The sequence below is a fragment of the Vombatus ursinus genome, unplaced genomic scaffold, assembly GCF_900497805.2.
Source record: "Vombatus ursinus unplaced genomic scaffold, bare-nosed wombat genome assembly UNPS02015255.1, whole genome shotgun sequence".
Lineage (NCBI taxonomy): Eukaryota > Metazoa > Chordata > Mammalia > Diprotodontia > Vombatidae > Vombatus > Vombatus ursinus.
In genome coordinates this window covers 36,650,497-36,670,156 of record NW_020955033.1, presented here as the reverse complement: position 1 = coordinate 36,670,156, position 19,660 = coordinate 36,650,497, and the positions used below count along the sequence as shown (strand labels likewise).

Below are 19,660 nucleotides of genomic sequence, written 5' to 3'. Positions count from 1 at the left end.
TACAGGAATCCTGTTTCGATTAAGTGTTTATTGAAATCCACCAATGTTTTCACTACTATTCAGCATGTTCTCAATAATAGTCTTACTTCATCTTATCTTTATATTGTAAAAGGTCTATCAATTCAGTTTTTATGCAAACATTCATATAAATGTAGGGAAATACAAAGGGAAGAGATAGGATTTATAATGCACATATATATAAAAACTCAGTATTCTGTGAATTATACATTTCTAATCTTTTGAAAAGGAAAATTTAAATATGGGAAGTAACTGCAAAATAAACCAACCTTACTCTAAGGTCTGTCTGCTAACATTTTCAAAACAAAAGGTTAAGGGGTACTGACAGAAACTGACATCTATCAGTCTTTGACATGAACATGAAATATCCTGGTGAATTCTTCAATTATACTTCTTGCATAACTGATCAAGATTTTAGATACATTCTAAGGCAAAAATTCATTGACAATTAACAACAGGCCAATCAAGATGGATGATTATGCTCAATGATTTCCTAAAATTAAAAGGAAGCTTAAAACATGATAGGAAAATCAATTATTACTCAATTTTTTAAAGTGACAAACATTTAAAATTCTTTGTATCTTCTTCCCAAATTACTTGCATTCTGATGAAACAGATATACTTCACCAGCTGATGTCTTTCCATCTTTTTCTCTTTAATGAATATGACTTTGGTCTGTATTTTATTATTTTAGAATTCCTTTTCCTTCTTCAAAACATGCAGTTCATACATTTGACAGTTTTACTGCCATAGTCGATACATTCTGGTCCAATACATTCGCAACAGGCATTATGGAACCAGCGATATTTAGAGGCTCCCATGGATTCACAAGAGATCTTACACTGATGTATTGACATACAGTCATCAAAATATACCACAGTACACATGTGTTCTGGAAACAAAAAAAAAAAGATACAGGATATGAGAGGGAGAAAGAAAAATGAAAAAAATTAGCAATGCTTTTTGTAATTATTATATTTAACATTCATTTATCTCAATTCTTCCATTCAAGCTCCATGGATCTACTACTTGCCAACCCTACATAGGAGGAAGTCAAGTGTCTCCAATGCAGCATAAGTGTAAGAAGGCTTTCTTATTTATAGCTTAATTCCAACCTTAGCCTTTGATCAGAAAATTATCACTTAACATTAGCATGGTTCTAGTTGTTATGCCAAACATATGGTCAAAGGGCATAATATTTAAGTGATCTAGGTACTATTTTTTCAGAATTCCAGTTTATATTATATGGTACTGAATGTTCACAAAGCACCTTTCACACATATTACCTCATCTTGACTCATGTGTGGATAACTACAGTATAGAGAAGTGATTTTCAAACTTAGTGGTCTTAGGACTCCTTTTATACTCTTACAACTATTGAGGACTCCTCAGTACTCTAAAAATTATTGAGGATCTCAAAGAGCTATTGTCTATGTGGGTTATCAGAAATAACTGATCAATTAAAAATCTAATTCATTAAAAGAATAAACTCATTTCATATTAGTATAAATATTTTTTATAAAAATAACTGTTTTCCAAAACAAAAAAAAATTAGTGAGAAGAGTTTTGCAAATATCTTTAATGTCTGGTCTAATAGAAGATAGCTGGATTCTCCTATCTGCTTCTATATTCAGTCTAATCAAGTATATGAAGAAAACCTGGCCTCACAGAGATGTAGTTGGAAAACACAGAATTATTTTTAACAGGCAAATAATATCTTTGTATTTTAGTAGGCAAATAACATCTTCGTATTATTATGAGAATAGTTTTGATTTCACAGACTCTTTCAGGAGACAGGGTCTTGGGAATCTCCCAGGGGTCTGTTGATAATATTTTTTGAGAACTGCTAATGTAGATAGAAGATCCAGTGTAAACATTAACTGCCCAAGGGTCCTCACTGATCTCAAAGGTTCTTCAGTAATGCAAACTATCTCCATCAAAATTTCGAATGTAGGGGCAGCTAGGTGGCGCAGTGCATAGACCAGCCATGGAGTTAGAAGAAGGACCTGAGTTCAAATCTGGCCTCAGACACATAACCCATACTAGCTGTGTGACCTTGGGCAAGTCACTTAACCCCATTGCCTAGCCAAAAAAACCCCAAAAAACAAAGGACAAACAACAAGAGTGTAAACACGTTAAAATGCTTGTAAAATTTGGAATGTATGTGTAAATAAAACTAAACCTTTTAAAAAATACTGCTTGAACCATTAATATTGACTTTCAATTCATTTTTTAAAAATCATTTTTTGTTGTTATCCCCTGTTCTTTTTTTACATTACCATTGTCGTCTCAACACACCCCACCACACTCTTTCCCGCTCCATCCCCAGGAGCTTTCCAACATAACAAATAATAATTTTTAGAGAGGAAAATAAAGCAACTAATCAACACACTGAAAAAGTCCAAAAACACATGCAAGTTTTCACGTCTGTGGCACTCCCACTTCCATGAAGGGGTGAAGTGAGGATGAATATTGACTTTCAATTCTACATTTTGAAATGTTACTTTTCCAAAGATATACTACTTGTCAAAGCTAAACATTAGGTAAGAGAAACATAACCCAATTACTTGATGTCTCTATACTTTTAATATGTCTACTGTAATGCTGTTTGAGTCTTCAATGAACAAATATTTATTGAATTCCTACTATTCTTGATTGACTGAATAATTAACATTACCCTAGAATTCAAGCTCCCTGAGGACAAGTGCTACTTTGTTTTTATTTTGTATCCCAGCATATTTACTTGCTTATAATAAATACTGTTGAGTCCTACACACAAGTTTTACTTTAAAAAAATTTTTAATTTCATTTAAAAAATTTTGAGTTCCCAAATCTCTCCCTGTCAAGCCCCTCTCCCACTCACTGAGAAGGCAAGCAATATGATACATGTGAACTCATGTAAAACATATTTCCATATTAGCCATGTTACCAAAAAAGAGGAAGAAAAATTAAGTGAAAAATAATTGCTTTAATCTGCACTTAAAATTCAATAGTTCTCTCTCTGTAGGTAGACAGCATTTTTCATAAGTCCTTTGCAACTGTCTTGGATCACTGCATTAAATCTTCCACAGTTGATCATCATTGGGCTATTCTGTGCACAATATTCTGCTAGTTCTGCTCACTTCACTTTGCATCAATTCATATAAATCTTCCCACGTTTTTCTGAAACCATTCCCATGGTCATTTCTTGTAGTAAAATAATATTCCATCACAATCATATATAGGACAATTTGTTCAGCCATTTCCCAAATAATGAATATCCCCTCACATTCCAATTCTTTGCCACCACAAAAATTGCTGCTATAAATATTTTTGTTCATATAGGTCATTTTCCTTTTCTTTTGATCTCTTCAAGATACAGACCTGGTAGTGGTATTAAAAGGTCAAAGGGTACACATAGTTTTATAGCCTTTTGGGTGTAGTTCCAAATTGTTCTCCATGATGGTTGGACCAATTAAGTTCCACCAAAACAGCATTAGACTATTTTTCCACATGCCCTGTAGCATTTGTCATTTAATTTTTCTGTCATGTTAGCCTGAGAGGTGCAAGGTGGTACCTCTTAGTTGTTCTAATGTCATTTTGCTATTATTGGTGACTTAGAGCATTTTTTTCACATGACTATTCATAACTTTAATGTCTTTTTCTGAAAATTATCTGTTAATATCCTTATATCGATTGGGGAGTGGCTCATATTTTTAGAAATTTGGCTCAGTTGCCTTTAGATTTGAGAAATGAGGCCTTTGTCAGAGAAATTTGCTATAAAATGCTCCCCCCTTCAGTTTCCTTTCTCTCTAATTTTGGCTTCAATGGGTTTTTTTTTCTGCAAAAACTTCTTAATTTCATGTAATCAAAATTATCCATTTTACCTCCCATGATCCTTTCTATCTTGTTTGGTTATAAAATCTTTCCTTATCCATAGATCTGATTTTATTCCATGCTCCCCTAATTTGTCTAAATCATGTATCCATTTTGACCTGATTTTGGTATACAGTGTGAGATTTTGATCTATGCCTAGTTTCTGCCAGACTACTTTTCAGTTTTCACAGTTTTTGTTAAATAGTGAGTTCTTGCCCCAGTAGCTGGGATCTTTCGGCTTAAGAACAGTGGATTACTATAGTCATTTGTCTCTGTATATTGTTTACCTAACCTATTTCACTGACCAACCACTCTATTTCTTAACCAGTACCAGACTGTTCCGATGATTATCACTCTGTAAGATAGCTTGAAATCTGGTACTGCTAGGCTACTTCTCTCACATTGTTTTCATTAATGCCCTTCATATTCTTGACCTTTTATTCTTTTAGATGAATCCTGTTATTCTTTTCTAGCTCTATGAAACAATTCTTTGGTAGTTTGACTGGCATGGCACTGAATAAACTAATTTAGGTAGAGTTGTCATTTTTACTACGTTGACTCAGCCTCCTCATGAACAATTAATATTTCTCCACTTGTTTATATATATATCTTTATTTGTGTGAAAAGTGTTTTGTAATTGTGTTCATACAGTTTCTATGTGTGTCTTGGCAGGTAGACTCCCAAGTATTTTATACTGTTCGCAGTTATTTTAAATGGAATTTCTCTTTCTATATCTTCCTGCTAGGTGTTGTTGGTAATATATAGAAACACTCATGATTTACATGGGTTTATTTTATATCTTGCAACTTAGCTAATTTTGTTTCAAGTAAATTTCAAGTACAGATCTTTAGTTCATTCTCTAGGGTTCTCTAATTATACCATCATATTACCTGTAAATAGTGATAGTTTTGTTTCCTTATTGTCTATTCCAGTTCTTTCCATTTCCTTTTCTTGTCTTATTGTTATAGCTAGCACTTCTATTATGATATTGAATAAAAACAGTGATAATGGCTATCCTGATCTTATCAGGATGGTTTCTAGATTATCCCCACTGCAGATAATGCTTGCTGATAGTTTTAGATAAATACTACTCGTCATTTGAAAAAAAAAAACTCCATTGATTTTTAAGCTGTTTTTAATAGGAATGGGTGTTACATTTTATCAAAAACTTTTTCTGCATCTATTGAGATAATCATGATTTCTGTTGGTTTTTTCACTTATATGATCAATTACGCTGATAGTTTTCCTAATATTGAATTGGCCCTGTATTTCCTGGTGTATATCCCACCTGGTCACAGTGTATGATCCTTGTGATGTATTCATGTAATCTCCTTGCTATTATTTATTTAATTTTTTTGCATCAATATTCATTAGGAAAATTTTGGAAAATTAGGAAAATGTAGTTTTCTTTCTCTGTTTTGGTTCTCCCTGGGAGCCCATTGATGGCTTGTTCGTTTCCTCCACCTTAGACAGGATTATTTAAGTATTCTATTTCCTTTTCTATTAATTTGGGCAATTTATATTTTTGTAAATATTCATCCATTTCACTTTGATTGTTAGATATATTGGTATATAATTAGGCAAAATAGGTTCCAACAATTGCTTTAATTTTATCTTCATTGCTGGGGCATTGACCCCTTACATTTTTGATACTGGCAATTTGGTTTTCTTCTTTTTAAAAATGAAATTAACCAACAGTTTATATATTTTGCTTTTTTTTTCTTAAAAAAAAGTTCCCACTTTTATTCCATTTTTTTCCTTTCAATTTTATTCATCTCTCCTTTGATTTCCAGAATTTCCATTTTAATGTTTAATTGGGGATTTCTAGTTTTTTTTAATTGCATGCCCAATTTATTGATCTGCTCTTTTTTAAATTACATAAATGTTTAGAGATATTAATTTTCCCTTTTGCATTCCTTTGGCTGTATCCCACAAATTTTGATATGTTGTCTCAATGTTGGTATTATCTTTAATGAAATTGATTGTTTCTATGATTTGTTCTTTGACCCACTCATTCTTTAGAATAAGATTAGTTTCCAGATAATTTTAAATCTTTGCTTCCCAGGTCCTTTATCAAATGTAATTTTTATTGCAATATAGTCCAAAAAGGGTGTATTTAATATTTCTGCTTTTTGTCATTTGTTTGTGAGGTTTTTATGCCCTATTACATGCTCAGTTTTTTGAAGGTGCCATGTACAGCTCAGGAAAAGGTATACTCTCTTCTGTTCCTATTCAATTTTCTTCAGAGGTGTATCTTATCTAAGTTTTCTAAAATTCTGCTCATTTCCTTAATTTATTTCTTATTTTATGGTTAGATTTATCTAGTTCTCTCACTAGTACAGTTTTAGTGTCTATTTCTTTCTATAAGTCATTTGACTTTTCCTTCAAGAATTTGGATGCTATGCCACTTGGTGTATATAGGTTTAGTACTGATATTATTTCATTGATATTATCAAAATGTAGTTTCCCTTATTATCTCTTTTAATTAGGTCTACTTTTGCTTTAAGATCATGATTACTACCTTGCCTTTTTTACTTCAGCTGAAGTAATAATAGATTCTGCTCCAGCCCTTTATTTTTACTGTGGGTATCTTTCTGTTTCAAGCATATTTCTTGTGGGTTTTTTTTTTTGAGGTAATTGGGGTTAAGTGACTTGCCTAGAGTCACACAGCTAATGAGTGTTATGTGTCTGAGGTGGGATTTGAACTCAGGTTCTCCTGACTCCAGGGTCAAGCATGTTTCTTGTAAACAATATACTGTTGCATTCTGATTTCTAATCTATCCTGCTGTCCAGTTCTATTTTATGGGTGAGTTCATCCCATTCACATTCATAGTTATGATTACTAACTGTATATTTCCTTTTAACCAATTTTTTTTATCTTCTCTCTCTCTCTCTCTTTAACCCTGTCCCTTCTCAGGAGTCTGGTTTGCTTCTTAACCACTGCCTCTCTTAAGGTACCCTCCCCCTTATGACTTATGATCTTCCCTCTCTCTTATCCCCTTCCCCTCCTACTTTCCTGTAGGAAAACTTTGGGTAAGTTAGATTTCTATATCCAATTGTGTGTGTGTGTGTGTGTGTGTGTGTGTGTGTGTGTGTGTGTGTATCCTTCCTTCTTTGAATCAGTTCAAGTAAGAGTGAGATTCACGCATTGACCCTCTTATTTCCCCTTCCACTATAAAAACTCTTCCTTGTGTGCCTTCTTTATGTAAGATAATTTTCCTTATTCTTCCTCTCTTCCCCCTTCTCCCAGTGCATCCTTCTTTCTCAACTTACCCTTCTATTTTTTTCAGATCATTCCAAAATAGTCAACTCATAACCTATGCCCTCTATGTTCATTCCTTCTAACTGTCCTATTAATGATAAAAGTTCTCAGGAGTTACATGTATCATCTTACTATACAGGAATGTAAATAGTTTAACCTTATTTAGTCCCTTATGATTTCTCTTTCATGTTTACTTTTTTAATGCTTTTCTTGAGTCTTGTGTTTGAATGTCAAATTTTCTATTCAGCTCTAGTCTTTTAATCAGGAATGCTTGAAAGTCCTCTATTTCATTAAATAGCCTTTTTCTTCAATGAAGGATTATATTCAGTTTTGCTAAGGAGGTTATTATTCGCTGTAATCCTAGCTCCTTTGCCTTCTGGAATATATTCCAAGCCATCCACTCCTTTAGTGTGTTAGCTGTTAAGCTTCCTGTGATCCTGACACATAGTATTTGAATAGTTTCTTTCTGGATTCTTGCAATATTTTCTTCCTGAAATGAGCTCTGGAATTTGGCTATAATATTCTTGAGAGTTTTCATTTTGTGATCCCTTTCAGGAAGTGATCAGTGGATTCTTTTGATTTTTACTTTGTCCTCTGGTTCTAAGATAATCAGGGTAGTTTCCCTTTATAATTTCTTGAAATATGATGTCTAGGCTTGTTTTTTTTTTAAATTAACAATCACAACATATTGAAACGTGATCATGCGACTACATCCACAGCTTCTCCCAGTCTCTCACAACCCAGGAGTTTTAGGAAAGACATAGTTAATTGTTTAACCTCTCTGCCCACTTCCTCCCCTCCTCAAAATCCTACTCCCCCAAAAAAACCCAAAGGGCAAGCAAAGGAATTTGTGCAAATAGAATACAAGTCTTCCTAAACACTGTTCCACTCACAACCTCCAGGGGATCACAGATGCATCAGTTGAGGGAATTGGGAACTAGGGGCCCCTCTGTGGGATCTGGGGTCTCAGGAAAACCCCCATTGTAGAGAGAAGGCCCTCCTGCGGTTTTTCTCCACCTGGCTCACAGCTTCAGCCTTTTCTGCCTCATCACTTGCCTCACAAATTAGCTCCTGCCTTGCTACTCATCTCCCCAGCTGGGTCCTTCTGAAAGGTCATACAGACTTGGTGGGTCAACTGGAACGGTGCTTCTCCACACTCTTTTTCTTGACTCCTATGTTTCCTCATCTTGACTCCCGCGTATAAACTGAAAATTACGTCGTTTACCTCATTGTCTCCTTTGCTCTGATGTGCTTAGTTTTGCTTCTTCCTCCCCCGCTCCATAGTCATGGCAAGAGGAAAGGGTGGAATGAGGGCAACAGAGTTACATTTTTGACAGTACCGTCACTTTTTCAGCAGTGTGAAAACTAATTAGCTAGAATAATTAAACAAAGAACCTACCAGATGGGGCCCTTCCTTTCTCCCTAGAAGTCACATAGCTGATGAGATCCCTTCCATTCCACCCTTTGCCCCAGGTATTAGCATCCTCAACAATGGCCCCTAGATGTCCTGAGGTCTGTGTCTCCCATCACTAGAAGGTGATCCAGAATCACCCCTTAAAGCTAGTGTTGGCATCTCCCCCATTGTTGTTTATTTGAGGGTGTTTTCCTCAGGCATCACAACTTCTAGTTATAGCACTGGATTTTGCAGGGACTTGCCTACTCTTTTTTAAATTTTTTTTAAAGATTCATTAATTTATTTTTAGTTTTCAACATTCACTTCCACAAGATTTTGAGTTCCAAATTTTCTCCCCATCTTGTTCCTCCCCCAACCCCAAGACAGCATGCATTTGGAATACCCTTTCCCCTAATCTGCCCTCCCTTCTATCTCCCCCCCTTTTCTCTTATCCCCTTCCTTTTCTATTTTCCTGGAGGACAAGATAGAGGCTTTTTTTTATGGATTTCAGGTAGTCCAATAATTCTTTTAATTTTTAAAAAATATTTTATCTTTTCCCAATTATACATAAAAATGATTTTTAACTTTCACTTCTTAAAATTGAGTCCTAAATTCTCTCCCCCTGTCCTTTTTTTTTCTTTTTTTTTTTTAGTGAGGCAATCAGGGTTAAGTGACTTGCCCAAGGTCACACAGGTAGTATGTGTCAAATATTTGGTCTGAGGCCGGATTTGAACTCAGGTCCTCCTGACTTCAGGGCCAGTGCTCTATCCACTGAGTCACCTAGCTGCCCCTACCCCTGTCCTTCTTGAGAAGGCAAGAAATTTGATATTACATTATACATGTGCAGTTATGCAAAACATATTTCCATATTAGCCATATTGCAAAAGAAAACACCAACCCCTGCCCCCAAATAAAACCCCCTAAGAACAATAAAGTAAAAAAAGTATGCTTTAATTTGCATTCGGACATCATCAGTTCTTTTCCTGGAGGTGAACAGCTAAGTCATTCACAGTTGATCATCATACAATATTGCTGTTACTGTGTACAATGTTCTCCTGTTCTGCTCACTTCACTTTGCATCAATTCATGTAAGTCTTTCCAGATTTTTCTGAAAACATCCTGCTCATCATTTCTTATAGCACAAAAATTCCATCAAAATCATATGCTATAACTTGCTCAGCCATTCCCCAACTGATGGGCATTCCCTCAATTTCCAATTCTTTGTCACCATAAAAATCGCTGCTACAAATATTTTTATACATATTAGTCCTTTTCTGTTTTTTTTTTATCTCTTTGGGATACAGTCCTAGAAGTGGTATTGTTAGGTCAAAGGGTGTGCACAGTTTTATAGCCCTTTGGGCATAGTTCCAACTTGCTCTCCAGAATGGTTGGATTAGTTCACAACTTCACCAATAGTGCATTAGTGCCCCAATTTTCCCACGTCTTCTCCAACATTTATCATTTTCCTTTTCTGTCATATTAGCCAATCTGATAGGTGTGAGATGGTACCTCAGAATTGTTTTAATTTGCATTTCCCTAATCAATAGTGATTTAGAGCCCACCCAAATTACTATAGATTCCTTTGATTTCTTCTTCTGAAAAATTCCTGTTCACATCCTTTGATCATTTATCAATTGAAGAATGACTATAATTCAATAATTCTTAAATTATCTCTCCTCGATCTCTTTTCCATGTCAGTTTTTTTGATGAGATATTTAGCATTATTTTCTTTTTTCTTCATTCTTTTGACTTTGTTTTCTTGTTTCTTAACGTCTCATGGAGTCATTAGTTTCCACCTGATCAATTCTAATTTTTAAGGAATTATTTTCTTCAGTGAGGTTTTGTACCTCTTTCACCATTTGGCCAACTCTGCTTTTTTAAGGGATTATTTTCTTTAGTATTTTTTTCTGTGTATGCCTCTTTACCAAGATGTTGTCTTTTCATAATTTTCTTGTATTGCTGTCATTTCTATTCCCCGTTTTTCCTTGACCACACATTTCATTTTTAAAATAATTTTTCCTCTCTTTCTTCAGCTTTTCAAGGGATTCTTTTTGGGCTTCTGTTTAATCTCCATTTTTCTTTGAGACTTTTCTTGCTGATGTTTTCATGTTGTTTTCTTGAGTTTGTATCTTGAACGTCCTTGTTATTTTTTGTTGTTGTTGTTGTTTTCCTCATTTTTCTAGCCTATTGACTTTGAACTTTATGCTAGAGTGGGCCCTCCTCATCTCCAGGGGGTAGGGGATGGGGAAACACTGTCCAAAGCTTCAGGGTATTTTGTACGGCTGTTTTGACAACTAGGTCTGGAGGGTCTATAAGTTTTTGGGTGCTTCTAAGGTGGTGTAATCTGGGAAGAGGTGTGGCCACTGCTCTCCTGGTTTGTGCTCTGGTCTTCACCCAGAAAGGGCCCCTACTCCCCTGCAAATGTAAGTCCTAGCATTCCTTTCTGCTTTAGAGCTAGGGCCCCTGCTTACTCTTCATACCCTGAAACTATAACCAGGGTTCCTACTCCCTTGCAACCACAAGTCCTCCTCTCTGCCCTGGGATTGTGACCCAGAACTGGATAATGGAGTTGACAAATGGTATTCGGTCTTGCACCAAGTGCCTACATAGGGATACCCTCTAATCTCTTTCTGATTGGTTGTCTGATCCCCTTGCCGTCTACGGGCAGTGAGCATTCCCAAAACTGCTGCTGCTGTTGCAACTGCCTCTGAGGCCCACATCTGGTATTGTTGCCCCTTGTGCCAACCCCCAACACCAGTATCACAGATCTTTTCTCCCAACTTTGTAAGTTGTCTTGGGTGGGAAAAAATGTCTTACCCCAACTTTTTGTTGGCTATGCTGCTCCAGAATTCAATATTACATGTTATTTTAAACTTTTTTAGAGAGGAATGTTGGGAAAGTTTGGCCTGGATGCTTCCTCTATTCCTACAACTTGGCTAAGATGGATAGTCTTGGATGAGGCTCTTAAATGTCTTAGCTCTGGTAGGTCCTACCAAGTCAAAAAGGTGGACCTTGATGATGGAAGGAAAGGAAGGAACAAGCCTACGTACCAGCCACCATGTTAGATGCTTTGCAAATATCATCTCATTTGATTCACACAACAACTCTGTGAAGCAGATGCCATTATTATTCCCATTTTACAGTTGAGGAAACCGAGGCAGACAGAGATCAAGAGACTTGCCCAGGGTCATGCAGCTAGTAAGTGTCTGAGGTTATATGTGAACTCATATCTTTCTGATTCCAGGCTCAACACCCTGCCAACTGTACCACCTAGTGCCTCTAGGTCCAATGACAGACTATGTCTGTTAACCAAGACCCAATGTGACTAGGTTCAAAAAAGCTAATTGCCAGATTGGCCTCAGCAAGATGAATGTTTTGGTCACAATGATTCTTAAAGACCATCTACCAAGCCATAGTAGGACTGTAAACTGTACTGGCAGAAGGAATACCTACAACGGCAAAATCACTGATCTATGAAGTTCTGAATTAAATCTACTTTGTTCCAGCATATTCACTGTGGGAAAGAAATGAGGTATATAAACACAATATCTCTTTGTGTATGAGGGAACAAGATTAATAAATATTACACAAATAATACACTAAGATTAACTGTTAAGTAGTGTGGCGGCATACTCTTAATAATTTAAGTTCAGAAATCAATCAACAAACGAACGAAAAAATTATTGAGCACTTCCAAAGTGCTAGGGATAGTGACAGCAAAACTGAGATTGTTTCTGCTTTCAGGAAGTTCACAATCTAATTGGAGGAGATAACACATAAAAAAGAAAGTTTAGTTGGAGAAGAGACAGAAAGTCCCAGAAATCCTAAAGGGCTACTTCAGGGGTCCTTAGGTTGCATCGATACATCAGATGACAATGTCCAAGTGTATGAAGGATGAAGAGACAGACAGCAAGTTGGGAATATGAGTGTTCCTCTATATCACAGACTTCCATCTTATCCAAGAAAGGCACTGGGGGTCAGGAATGACTAAATGGAAACTGGCTGGATTTTTGTTGAAATCTGAAAAACTCAACTTTTATTTATGAGGAAATTACCTTTGGAGTGCAAAGGACAAAAGAAAATGACTAAAAAGGAAATGGCATGCAAGATAACTCAAGAGAAAAGAGTACTTACCTAAGAGACAGACAGAAAGACAGAGACAGACAGAGAGAAGTAAAAGGAAAGGACCATTCTACAGAGCCATAAAGTTAGTCAGGAATTTAGAATTTATGTATGCCATATGTATAGTCATTTTAGTTTTGTGATAAGGAAGTGGAGTGATTAAAGTAATATTTCTGGAAGACTATCTGAAAACCGTCTGTAGGATATACTGAAGCAAAGAGAGTAGAGGCAGGGAGACTGCTTAGGAAGCTGCGATAGCTCCCTGACAGTAAGGGCCAGGCCATATTCCTTTTCATACCTCCTCAATAGCAAGGACATTGCAAATATTTAATAAATAATTGCTGAATGAAGATGGTAGAGTGAGAAAAGAGCTGAGGGCCATTTAGGAAGAACTGGCAGAGACTGGTGAGTGGGGGTGGAAGAGATGACTCAAATTTCTAGACTGGCAATCTAGGATGTTGATGGTACCATTAATAGAACTGAGAAATTATGAAGAAAAGTTGGCCTTCCAAAATAAACTCCTATTGTGTAAGATCCATAGCAATTTACCCCACCTTACAAAGTATCATGCATATGGAAACACCCAGTTAATGTTTAATGACAGAAGATATGGCTGTCATATAGCCCTGATTTTTTCAGGTTCAGGGTTTTCTTCATCAGCATTTCAGTACCAAGTACTATATCTAGGAAGATGAATTTATGAGTGTAGGCACTGTCTAAAGCCTCCTTTAGAGTTGCTTGTGGTAATTCTCTATTTCCAAAAGCATAAATGACCTTGTAGATGAGTTGGTAGAATTTATTTTCTACTTCTAACAAAGTCTTAACTTCTACCTAAAGTAAGTATTTCTTTTTCTGGAAATGCTGCATAGGCTTAGGACATGATGTACATAAGGTTTGAATATTATACCAACTTTCCAATATATAAAACAAAATTATATTTAATCATTGTTAATACTACCACAGATAAAATGTTACTCATTGCAGTAGCAAGACAGTTTGCATATGCCAGGAGACTACTGTGGACCTGAGAATTCTCAGAAAAAAAGTCCCATTTGCATAACTCATTTTTATGGGAAAATCTGTTACTTATTTAGAAAAGGGGAGGTTTGCCAGATAAGGGAAATAAATGTACTATAACATTTTGATTTACCTATTTGAATTCCACCAAGAGAGAAATTTTGCTAAAAGATCTAATAAATCACATTGTTTTAGCTAGGTAAAGTAAAACGGATGTTAGTGAATGGCAAAATAACTAAGGCTAAAAAAGGAAAAATTCTATTACTTATATATAATATATTACTTATATATAATTTCACATTTTGAGAAATAATTACACTATTTTCTATGAGGTAAACACTGAATTCCACTCCAATGAGGAAATTAAATTCAAAATATTTGTTTTTCATATACAATGATGAAACTATATTCCTCGTCTATAAAATGGGGATAATAATAACATCTACCTGCCAGAGATATTGCGAGGACAGAAAGAGATAATAATTGTAAAGTGCTTACCACAGTACCTAGCATGTAGTAAGCACTACATAAATGTTAGCTATCATTATTGTTATCATTATTATTATTATTATTATTATTAGTCCTTTATTTACCAATCTATAGAGAAAGCTGGCTGGGATAAGGATTTAGTTTTTGGTGAGGAAATTTAAAACAAAATACAGTTCTCCTACCTTCTTACAAAGCACCTTTCACCACAATATTATGTTTTAACAAATAGATTACATCATCATGAAATAGTCCTTTAAGTATTCAAGGACCATGTTTACAGAAGACAAGTAATTGCTCAAGAACTTTCAATTCTCAAAACAGAAGGATGAATATTCAATCTCTCCCTCAACTTTGTTCCTAATGGTAACCTGCATGTATGCTTTGTAGACAGGGTAAAAAGCAAGAGAAGATTTAAGTAACTTATTTAATTGTAAAGAAAACACTTAGCTAGTTACCTTTGTCATTGGAATACGGTGTATGGACATTGTTGCTAGGAACAGACACATTCTGGTGGTGTGGTTGGTTCACAGTTTCTAAAAATGAAACCAGATTCTCATGATGGGAAAGTTCTTCGCCAACAGGGAATGAAACAATGTTCCAGTTCAGCTGGGTGCCTCCTTCTGTTAGAGCACGAAAGAGAGATGGGATTGGTTCATGAAGCTCTTCTACAGTGCTCTTTGAGGTGGGAGGTGTATCACTGTAATTTCGAGGATTGCACATACCTAAGAAGAAGAAAACAGAGTAATTTGTTGAACTTTTTTTAAACTAATAGAATATCAAGAATTTTTAATGTATCACATTTAATTTCCAAAGTTCAACACTTGAATATCTTCCAATGTTATACTTTACAAAGTTAAATAATACTTCATGTTTCAACAATCAACTAGATTCCTTGCTTAATAGCTTACTAAAATCTAGGCTCCTTGAAGGAGACTTTTACCACAAAGCTGTATCTGTTTCATCGACCAGTTCCTTGCACACAGTAGGTGTTTAATAAATGTTTGTTGAACTGAATAAGCTTCAGGGCAAATGTACTCCTCTTCATCAATCATCTAATTAAAACTACTAAAAGGTAAGACCATTTTGATTCATATATTTCCTATACTTAAAGGGGCGGTGGGGTTGTAAAAAGGCAGAGCAGGGGAGGAATGTAGTTTGAATTTTATAGATAGTTCACTAATTTAACATATTTTCATTGACCATCTATTATGCACATATCACCACTATGCAACTTACTAAAGAAAAGAGAAATGAAAGTCTGTGCACATTTAAAAAATACTCAGACTAAGTGTGATAGAAAAATATGTAAATTACTTAAAGGCAACTTTAATAAGGTTTAGGCTATCAATGTAATGTTTAAGATTCTGCATCGTGAAAAATAGTTATTATATAACAAAGTATAAACTTAAATTCCTTAACTGATTCTGTGACTATATTAGGAATTCTATAGCAACAATATGATAGATAGGCAACCAGCGGAACTTCATTACAGCAGGGTTTTAGGTTTTTAGCAGGATTTAAAGTTATGTTTGACTGTAATGCATTAAGAATGATGCTTGAGGGGCAGCTAGGTGGCGCAGTGGATAGAGCACCAGCCCTGAAGTCAGGAGGACCTGAGTTCAAATCCAGCCTCAGACCAAACACTTGACACGTATTAGCTGTGTGACCTTGGGCAAGTCACTTAACCCCAATTGCCTTACCAAAAAAAAAAAAAGAATGATGCTTGAGAGTGACGTTCTGTGATGCATGCCTATTAATACTTGTCTTAGGATCAGCAGAATTTAAGTTCACAACAGCCCCAAGAAGAAAATTTACTATTCATTCTAGAATGTTTGGTTACACAAAAATTCAGTTTCTCATTAATTAAAAGAAAATGGATCCATGAATGACAAACTATACTCTGGGTACCCACAACAGGGAGATTATAGCAATTTTCAAAGAAGATAAAAGGTAATTCAGAACAGAATTAAGCATAAAATAGTCTTTTGACAAAATGGAAGTTTGTTCATTTAAAAAATGATGAGGCTGGACCAAATGATCCTCGAGATCCCTTTGACAAGGCACATAAAATAAGCACATATAAAAGCATAGTTTATTCATATAATTATGTTTATTAATTACATTTAAATATTGATTTATTTTACAAAGAAAGCTACAAGTTGCTGTTGAACTTTAAGGAAGCTATGACTCCATTTTCTTTAATTAAAGTAAAAATCTGACAAGAAAAAAGAAGAAACTATTATTAATCTCATGGCAAAACAAAATTTTTGTGATTTATGGAGTGATCATACCTTCATTGTATCAAGGACACAGAGATGGGACTAATTTTTGAGAACAGATTTTTACTGATATCTTTTGTTTTTATATAACATAGATTTCTCCCTGTATCTTCCATTTCTTCCTCTCAAAGAACTCTTAGATCAAATAATTTTTTATTTTAATTTTTTTCAGACTAGGTCTCCCTATTCTGCTAACGCTAGAAGTGCAGAGGCCACTCACAAAACCAATCAGTCCCATTCTCATAGGCACAGAAGCCTGCTGTTTCTGACCAAAGCCAGTTTGCTCGACCTTGAGCAATCTGATGGCCTTCCCACTTGGGTGAGGGGAGGGACCTCACCATATTAATTCTGAGCTTAGTGCAGACACCAGATCAGCTTAGATCACTGCAGCTCAGAACTCCCAAATACCTTCACCTCTGGAAAAGAGTGAAGGGAGGTATCTTCTCATATCTGTTCTTTGGGATCAAGCTTCTTTAGCTTTTTTTTTTTAATTCTGCAACCTTTTTTGCTTGTTTATAGGCAGTTCTTACAATTTACATTATAGTAAAAATTTATAGTTTTTCTACCTCTGCTTAATTAGTTTGCCTCAATTCTTGAAAGTCTTTCCATGCTTTTCTATATCTATTTTTTAAAGCACAGTAATTTTCCATTACATTTATATACCACAATTTATTTTTAGCCAGTCTCCAATCAATAGGCTTTTCCTTTGTTTCTAGTTCCTTACTCTCACACGCACAAAAATGCAACTATAAATATTTTGGTATATATGAAGCTTTTTTAATTAATGAAATTCTTGGCTTATATATTTAACCATTTTATTTGCATAGTTAACTGAACTTATTATTTTTTCCTCTAAACTCTCATTCTTCCAAACTTTCCTATTACTGTCAAAGACACCACCATCCTTCAACAAATTCAGTCATTTCTACCTTCATGTTTCTTGATTCTGACACACTTGTCTCTCTACTCAAATGATTATCACCTTAGTTCAGGCCTGCATCATCTTTAGCCTAACTAGATTATTGTAACGCCCTTCTAACTGGTTTCCCTGCCTCAAGCTTCTCATTATTCCTATCCATTTTACATACTGTTGCCAAAGTAATTTTCTTCAAGTGCATGTCTTTTCTACTCTAACAAATCTAGTGACTTCCTATTACCTTTAGGATAAAATATAAACTCCTCTGTTTAGTTTTTAAAGACCAATACAACTTGGCCCCAACTTATCTTTCCAGCTTCAATGGACATTATTTCTCTTTCATACTGTGCAATCCAGCCAGACTGGCCTTCTCTGTTCCTCATACATGACCCTCCATCTCCCACCTTTGTGCCTTGTACAGGCCTGGATTGAATCTCACCTGACTTCTGCCTCCAAGAATCCAACTCTTTCTGTAACACACAGCTCACGTACCATCTTCTGCAGTGAAACCTTTCCTGATCCCCTCAGCTGCTAGTAACCTCCCTCCCAAACTACCTTATATTAATAAGTTATACATATACGTATTTATTAACATAATATTTATGCCATGTATATATTTTTATATGTACTTGTTATCTCCCTACTTTGGATGTAAGCTCATAGTAAGAAGGGATTGTTTGATTTGTTGTACTTGTATCCACAGTGCCTGGTACACAGTAAGTACTTAATAAACTTGTGTTGACTCGATGATAATTCCAAATGCTTTTACAAGTAACTGGACAATTCGAAGCTCCATCAACAATGCACTGGAAGAGGCACTAATTTTCAGAAAAAGGTGCAATGAAATAAAAAAAGGAGTTTATTTTCTGAGCCGCAACTGTGGGCAATTCCTTTTTCTTATGACACAATTTTTATAATCTTAATAGATTTCTAAAAACTGAAGTTTTATCTGAATTAGGAAATCTTGCTATCATGTTGTAAGGTAGATATGCTAGTCTAAACTGCACTCCTAGACCAAATATTAAGATAATCTGTATTTTGCAATATTTGAGACTACATTGTTGTAAGCATGCTGCTCATTTCATATTCTGGTCAAATGGAAAGCCCTAATTAATATCACTTCCATCTCCACATTTTGCCTCTGAATCCAAGAGAATTGTAGTAGCAATGAAATGGCTAAGACAACAATTCTCCTTTCTTAATAGACTTTAATTTTTTTATTTGTGAATCAAAATAGACTATTAGAAATCTGACATTTCCTATGCTGAGTGAATTCTATCAGAGGATATTCTAAATCATTATGGATATCCTAGGGAGTTTCTTAAGACACAGAGCATAAGAGAGAATTAGTAATATCCAAAATTTTCTTTTCTTTGTCTTTGGAGGAAACTGAGGTTAAGTGACTTGCCCAGGGGCACACAGCGTCTAAGGCTGGATTTGAACTTGGGTTCTTCTGATTCCAGGCCCAGTGCTCTATCCATTATTTCACCTAGCTGCTCCTATACTAAAATTTTCAGAAGGAATTCATTTTACCTTGGCCATATGGTAAGAAACAATTGATACAGATCTAGGGGCTGACAAAGAAACTGACAAAACTCTTTAGTTTTTTGTAACTAGATCCAGAAATCATCTTCATCACGGAGTGCTGCTTATACACCTGCATATCTCAAAATACTCAATCTTACTGTTCCTGGAGTTTTTTTCTTTTTGATAAATTAGGGCTGTCAGGAGTCTTGGTTTTCTGGAAATGTTCCATCTAGTCTGTTTCCATCTTTCCTAAAACGTGATGCTCAAAACTGAACACAGTACTTCTGGGGTAGAGTAAAGCAGATCTATTTCAGTCCTTGTTACAGACACGCTTTATCTCTTAATGCAATCAAGGAATAGCATTAACTTCTTTAGCTTCCATGTCACACTGTTGACTCATATTGAGTTTTCAGGGCTATAATTCAAATTGAGACCATTTTCTAAATGAAAAAGCAATGCACTAAAAATTTATTGAAAGAAGGTTTCTCAGAGATGCTGCTGCTGCTCTTAATTACAAATAAAGGTTATCATAAAAACAGTCTTCCAAGAAACCACTAGACAAACAGATGTAGTTTTGGTTATGTCCCCAGAGGCAGCACATACCTGACTGAAGCACTTATCCCAACCAGTAGAGAGGCAGCATAATGACAATGAAACTGAGTCCTGCTTCTCTGGCTATGTGAGAAGAGACAGAGGATTTGGGCTCCTGCTCTAGAGACTCTCTAGGTACCACTAAGGAGTTAAGGTTAATATAAAACCTGAACCGATACCACAGTAACTTT

At 35.4% G+C, this 19,660-nt stretch overlaps 1 protein-coding gene across 1 annotated transcript in view; it reads right to left on the bottom strand.

Moving 5' to 3' along the window:
- LOC114031690 (twisted gastrulation protein homolog 1) overlaps positions 1–19,660 on the bottom strand; it is a 58,315-nt gene continuing 38,655 nt past the window's right edge. Inside the window, exons 4-5 of the mRNA XM_027846846.1 lie at positions 14,612–14,878; positions 1–910 (exon numbers count right to left, since the gene is read on the bottom strand). Of these exons, the coding sequence (XP_027702647.1) occupies positions 729–910; positions 14,612–14,878 (449 nt within the window). The 3' untranslated portion in view covers positions 1–728. The remainder of the gene's footprint in view (positions 911–14,611; positions 14,879–19,660) is intronic.